The sequence below is a fragment of the Mangifera indica genome, chromosome 6, assembly GCF_011075055.1.
Source record: "Mangifera indica cultivar Alphonso chromosome 6, CATAS_Mindica_2.1, whole genome shotgun sequence".
Classification (NCBI taxonomy): domain Eukaryota; kingdom Viridiplantae; phylum Streptophyta; class Magnoliopsida; order Sapindales; family Anacardiaceae; genus Mangifera; species Mangifera indica.
In genome coordinates this window covers 7056734-7064107 of record NC_058142.1, presented here as the reverse complement: position 1 = coordinate 7064107, position 7374 = coordinate 7056734, and the positions used below count along the sequence as shown (strand labels likewise).

Genomic DNA, 7374 nt, shown 5'->3' with positions numbered 1-7374 from the left:
AACAACTATGAGAAAAGGTCAAACAAAGTAAAAAATTAGTTCAAGTAATTTTCGTAATTTCAACAAAAATAATGGTAAACTAGATATTGGCATATGTATCAAGAACCAATGAGCCTAAATTTCTTGCTCACATGTCAATATCAAGAACCAATGCCCTAACATAGTTACTCATTTTCATTCAAGTTGCAAATGTGATATTATAATAATAAATGTTGGTATTTTTTTAATTCTTAAAATTAAATTATTTTTGGTTTTAGTCTTTTTCTATGTTGAATTGAGTAATTTTCACTTTAAAACAATTATGATTATTGACATAACCATAATAAACATTTTTTATTTAATAGGAATAAAAAGTTGTTGAAATAAATACAATTATGGTTATTGACATAACCATAATAAACATTTTCACTTTAGGTAATATGCAAATACACGAAGAAGAAAACCCTGAAACAGTAATATTAAGTACATGCGAAACCCGAATTATTGGCTATCTCCTCTGTTTCTTTCAGCAAAACACTGCAACTAGCATAAATTTATCTCCTCTGTTCCTTTCAGCATAAATTACAAACTTCAACATTATGGTCAATATTTCTGCAGATGTCCTGCAATTAAACATTGTCAAAGATAGGTTCTGCTCATTCCAAACAATAAACTTACTTTAAAATTAGAGAATGCGAAGAAATTACCTTTGTGGATTGATGGTTGGTTATTCCAAAAAATAACTCAACGGAGTGGGCCTCCTTACATAAATGCACCAGTGAATTTGATGTTGGGAACGTGGGAGATCTTTTGCCAGTCCTCTCCTGTTCTCTTTCTGTAACGTTCTTCCAAAAGATAACTTTGAATAATTGACAAATGTTGTAGATTTTTCGCCCCTTGGAGAAGGCCATCTGGTAGTGCACGTAATTTTCCACAGTAATTGATTGACAAAAAAGCAAGGCATGGCAAGATTGTATTCCCGTAATCCCACTCTTCGCATTCAAAAAATCGCCAGAATTCAACAACTTTCAACTTGGGAAAGAGAATGACTGATGTAGATGATGAAAATGCACCATCGCTTTCAATTCCCGTAACTAGTTTTTTCACACTCGTATCCTGTATGATTAGTGATTCAAGTGATGGCAATTTTCCCAAAGTAGACAAATGCATACAATTTCTGCAGCTGAAAAGAATCAATTCCCTCAGCCCAGTTAAAGACATGACCCAATCAGAATAAAAAGTGCTGCCTCTGTAATATGCTACATCTAATTTCTCTAAATTTGGATGCAGCTGCAACGCCTTAAGAAGTAACTCATCATCATCATTTTCCCTCTCTCCTTCTCCATCTTTATCGAAACTAAGCGTTAAATAGAAGAGGTTTTTCTTATTGCCGAGAATTTGCGTTCTCTTAACCTCACTCACATTGGTCACATTTCCTAGTCCCATAATTACAAGCGCTCCTCTTAAATATTTCAAATCTTTCAAGCATGCAAGAGTACTACATGCTTTACTACCATCACTGCTGCAGCTATTTTCGAAGAATTTAGTCAATGTTCGGAGACAAGTTAATTTCTCAATTGCCTTGGGCATGTAACTTAATGATAAAGTTCCAAGATTAAGCAAATGCCGCAAGTTTATCAACTTCCCCATCCCTTGAGGCAGTTCTTTAAGCTTTGCACATGAAGATATATCTAAAGTTTGCAGATTGTATAACTCACATATACTCTCTGGAAGTTTTTCCACTTTCTGATGAGACAAATTCAGATATTTCAAATGTAGCAGTTTTTTAATCTCTGTTGGAATCATTGTAATCAAGTTCTCTCTTCCAAATCCTGCACTTATGTCTAATGCCCTTAAACATGTCAATTCACCAAAGAGATTTGCTAGAACATCATTAGGCACCAAATACTTAAAACCTCCCCGACCAATTAAGAGACTCCGCAAACTTTTGAGGCTACAAATGGAGATGGGAAATGTAGCCTCTTGGTTAGGCATTAACATCAAATGTCGAGCTTTCTCATTGGAAGTGTTTAAGACTAGCTCTTCCCTGCCCCCTTTGATTTCCATGGTAAAATGTTCGTTCTTACTGAGAAACTGAGCGAAGTCATGAACTATATCATGCATCTTGCATCTTATAATATTCTCATCTTTGTCTTTTCGAAACTCTTGGAAGAATGATCGTGATGCTAAATGATCAAAATACTCTTGACCTATTATCTCCATCTCTGTATCTTTTTCCAACCCAAGATAACCTTGAGCCATCCATAATTTGATCAATTGATCTTTATCTATATCATGATCTTTTGGGAAGATAGCACAATATGAAAAACACTGTCTTATCATGGATGGCAAATCATTATAACTTAACATCAAAGGTGAGTAAATACCTTTCTCAATCTCTTCTAGCTTCCAAATTTCACTATCTAAAATACGTTGCCATTCATCTCTGGTTCTCTTAAATCTTAAGAGGCTGCCAATGGTTTTCGCAGCAAGCGGCAAGCCCTTGCACTTCGCAACAATTTCTCTTCCAATTTTCTGTAATTTTTCACACTCATTAGAAGGCCTATCAAAAAATGTCAACCGACTAAACAACAACCAACATTCCTCCTCAGATAATTCCTTTATAATAATAGGATCAATTGACTCCATAATAGATGCAACTGTATTCTTTCTTGTTGTAATCAAAACTTTACTACCATGGGAGCCATTCTTTAGACAATGATAAAATCGTTTCCAATTGTCGTAATCTTCTGACCACACATCATCTAAAACGAGAAGAAATTTCTTGCCCTTAATAGATTGATGAATACATTGCAAAAGGGACTCCAATTCAAATAAATTATGCGTATTACATTTCAATCCTTCAATGATTGCTTTGACAACTCTAAACTCATCAAAAGGATCTGATACACACACCCATATTCTTGTGTCAAAATGACTCATGACCTTGTCATTATTGTAAGCTAATTGAGCAAGAGTTGTTTTCCCAATTCCTCCCATCCCTACCAGTGAGATGACATGAAGGTCTTTTTGTTCTTCATTTCTCTCGTCTAACAACTTACTCACTAAAGAATTCTTCTCAAATTCTCGACCATATATTTCAGCCACATCAACTAAAGACGTACTTCGAACTCGTTCGGATGCTTCAGTACACTTCATTTCCTTGAAATTGTATCTATCTTTTTCTTCAGCAATAATATCTAATTTTTCATTTAATGCTTTTATCCTTTGTGCTATTTCAAGGTGTAAAACAAATTGTTTGATACCAAAGCAAGGACAGAGGAAGAGGGAAGGTACCTTCTGCTTAGGAGCAGGAGCATCTTCAAGATCTCCTTCAATCTGCAACTTCATGATCTCAGTGTTCCACTCATCCAACACATCTTCCATGTCGTAGGATGTGTCTTTGAGCTGATCTAACCAACGTCTCACAGCTTTGTCCTTCACTTGCCTCTCCTCTGCATCAAGTAACACAGCTTGAATGGCTTCAAGATTGCTCCGAAGTTTTTTCACTTGCTTTTTGGCATCACCAACTAGCCTCACCTGTTTCTCTATCTTTTGAAGCAGCTGCCTCAAGGCAAGATTAACAATTGCCTCAGCCATACTCAGAGATGGTAAATAATATTGAATAATTTTCACAGGAAGAGAAACTGGAATACTAGTTTTATGAACAAGCTGCTGCTTATACACTACATGGAGCTTTGTGTTGGGTAATACTCTACAGTCCACGGTCCACGCGTCAACTACTCTTCAAAATGTCAACAAAAAAATTATAATATATATATATATATATATATATATATATATATATATATATATATATATATATATATATTTTTATTTGTCAGATGAAAGTCATGTTTCCTATCTCATTCAACGAACAAATTGCCATTTGCTTTGCTTTGTAAATTCCTGTTAATCTCAAATGTGTAAAGATCAATCTGGTGTTGCTTTATCAGTCATTGACAAACTTCAAGGGGTCATTTTATCGTTAAAACAGAAAACTTCAAGACCTTGCAAATCATTTTGTGTAATTATTCAATACTATTTATCCTTTCCAAGTGTGTGAAAGCACATCAATGTGTTACTAATAATTTTAATATCATTCAGAGACATGTTATAGACATCTAAAGAAGAAAAAAAAAAACTTGCAATCTAAAAACTGAAGAATTGTGAAATAAATTGTATTTTCCTGAAAAATATACACTTACAATATAATCGAAAAAGGAACACAAGCAAAAGTTCACAAAATTGCAATTGGAAACACAAGAAAATAAAGCGTTCATGAGACAACTCCTCGGCAAAGATATCCACAAACTAAGAAGCTGCAGGAATATATCAAAGATGAAGAGCCCCACGAGCAACCTAGTCACAAATGAAGTGTAGATCAATGTTAATATGTCTGGTGCAAGTATGAAAAACATAATTAGTGGCTATGTGGGGAGCAAAGTGATTGTCACATAACAGAAGGGGAGATGAGTGAATAGGAATTTTGAGCTCATGCAAAAGATAATATAAGAACTGAACATTATAAATAACATGAGTGAGGTCACGGTACTCTGACTCTGCACTAGATTAGGACACAACAACTTGTTTTTTGGTAGCCCAACAAACAAGATTGCAACCACACGAAGAATCATTGATGCAATTAATCCTTCTTTTTATGTACGCAATTCATAAGTAGAGTGCCAAAAAGCAATTTGAGTATGTGGTTCTTACAGCGAGCACATGTACAAAGCATCTGACTGACCATGTGAGGAATTACTAGTGTAGTTTTCATTTTAATGCACATAATTCATGAGTCAATTGCTAGATTGACATTGTAGATGTGCTGGGTGTGTGCATGCAACATCTCATAGGTATTTAGCTACAACTCTCATGCAACATCACACAACGACTCCTTTGAACCTAGGCCAAAGATCACACTACATTTATCCTTTCATAATAAATACCCTTCCATGATACTATTTATCTCATTAATGATATAGTTCACTTTGGAATAAGTTGATAGTCTTTAGTCTAATGATATTGTATCAATTCAAACATGCTCGAACTAGGTATTATGGATGTGATTAGAGTTCAGGCTAGCCCCAAGCTAGATCGAATCCACCCCAAGATATTTCAGCTATATAATCACTTGATTTCTTGGGTTATATATTATAATGTGATGATAACCATGTAAAATGTAGTCATACCATTGCCAATCAAACACTATAAAGGAGAGGCCAAAAGACTTGTTCCCACCCAAGGTTTGATGTAATTCCAAAGCCCCACCCATCGATTTTCAAAAACCCAAACACTCACCCATGAGCCAATTTCTGTAAAAAATCTCAGTTAGGGTTAAGGGTAAAATTATTATTTAATAAAAATTTAATTTTTAAAATTTTTTTATTAAATGATGAGTTTATCCCTAATCCTAACTGAGATTTTTAACAAAAAATAGCTTATGAGTGGTTGTTTAGGTTTTTGAAATTTAGTGGGTGGGACTTTGGAATTACATCAAACCTTAGGTGGGAACAAGTCTTTTAGCCAAAAGAAAATTGGTTCAACAATGACACCCACCATAAAAGAATCATTAGAGTTGATGTAAAATGACGAAACCAAAGGGCCAAGGACTTATTCCCACCCAAAGATTGTTGTTTTTTCAAATTTCCACCCTTAACTTTGAAAGACTTTTTTATCCACTCATGGATTGTTAAGTTTGTTAGTTTTAAGGGCAAAATAGGTATTTTACCTGTAATATTAAAAATAACCTAAAAATTTATAACATTTCCTCCCACTTTTAAACCCTAAAAATTAACAATTTCTTCCATAGGACAAATTTTAAAACATCACATTTCCCCCATAGGGTTTATACTTCAATATCCGACCATTCCCTTCAGCATAATCATAGGCAGTCTGTCCCTCCCAATGATTCCTCTTCCTTCGGCAGTCTCCCTCAATATCTCTTCTCTCTCTAGTGGCCATGCGATGCTCATTTGGGAAGAGGATCATCTTCTCAAAAGAAGACAAGTCGTCTTCTTCTTCCCAAACGAGCATAATTAGTCCTTTTTCAACACCTTTCTTCAAAATTAACATCCTAAGTGAGGTCAAGTGAATATTCATTCACAAAATCTCAACCACACACATAGATTATGAGATAAGTCTTCGTAGGTCATACTAGAGTGAATGATTATCTACATGCCCCATCAATAAAGGCGAGTCAATGCAGAAAGCATATGCCATATATCACAAGATAACACATATATATCCCTGGTTAGTAAAAGCGTGAATTATTTTAATTCTTGTTCCCATTTAATTTGCATTTTAGATACGTCGTTATAAATTTTTTAACCCAAAACATATTAAATGTTTATTTTATACGTTTTCCATATTAAACATGTATTTTTGTTGTTTCTATGTTTTCCATTTTTTGTGAATTTTTAAAGTACAAAAATGATTTTGATATTTTAATTAATTACCATAATGTTATATCTATATAAAATAAAAAATCAATTTTTTGTTATTTAAATCTCTAATCTCTCTCGATAATTTTTTGTGATGATTAAATTTTAATTATATATTATGTTATATCAGGTTTAATAGTCAATTAAATACTTTACATTTAAATTGGTAGCCAGAAGATCTATAAAAAAATTTTAAAATTATTATTGATATTGTTATATTTTTAAAAATGTATTATCGACGATGTGTCGTATTAAACCTGTATATATATGTTTTGTATCTGAATATTATGACCTTTTTTTATAAATGTATTTTTCACTATTTATCATATTATACCTATATAATTCTCATGTTAGTTTTTTTCAGTTCTCATACTTACTAACTAGGTATATATCTACGTTTCAATTTTTTTTTTCAATTGATCAAATATTTGGCTTTAAATTGGCTCAATTATGTGATAATAACTCACATCAATTTTTTTCTTACCTAACGGACAGTTTATGCCAAGAAAATTCCCAAATCCAAAATGAACCATAAATATATATTAACAAAAAGTAATGTTATATGCATAACTCATGTCCGCAACCAAGACATGTTACTATATAATTTAATAATTTAAAACTAAATATAAAATAATATTTAATCATATAATCATATATTATTGGTAATACATAAAGTTATGTATGTAGGTTGTGTACATAATGTTATTCATTAATAAAACAAGAAGTAAAAAGGGTTTTCAACCACCAACTAACTTTCAAATTTGATTACGTCGATAATAAAATAATTGTAAATAAGGTGTTTATGTCATCCACCGTACATTCTATTACTACTAATAATAAATTTTTTATTATTATTAATCAATAAATCTAAAATGTAATATTACCAAAATTTCGTTTGAAGCAGAAGGTACTTTTAATTTTGATGAAAAATATAATTTCAAGATTCAAATGA

General features: G+C 32.6%; 1 protein-coding gene across 1 annotated transcript; it reads right to left on the bottom strand.

The window, feature by feature from the left end:
* Positions 1–361: 361 nt before the first annotated feature.
* Positions 362–3652, bottom strand: LOC123219384 (putative disease resistance protein RGA3). Its single transcript, XM_044641329.1, has 2 exons — positions 687–3652; positions 362–602 (listed from the first exon to the last, which is right to left on the bottom strand). The coding sequence occupies exon 1, from the start codon at positions 3577–3579 to the stop codon at positions 742–744; it is 2838 nt and encodes a 945-aa protein (XP_044497264.1). The 5' UTR covers positions 3580–3652; the 3' UTR covers positions 362–602; positions 687–741.
* Positions 3653–7374: the final 3722 nt, after the last annotated feature.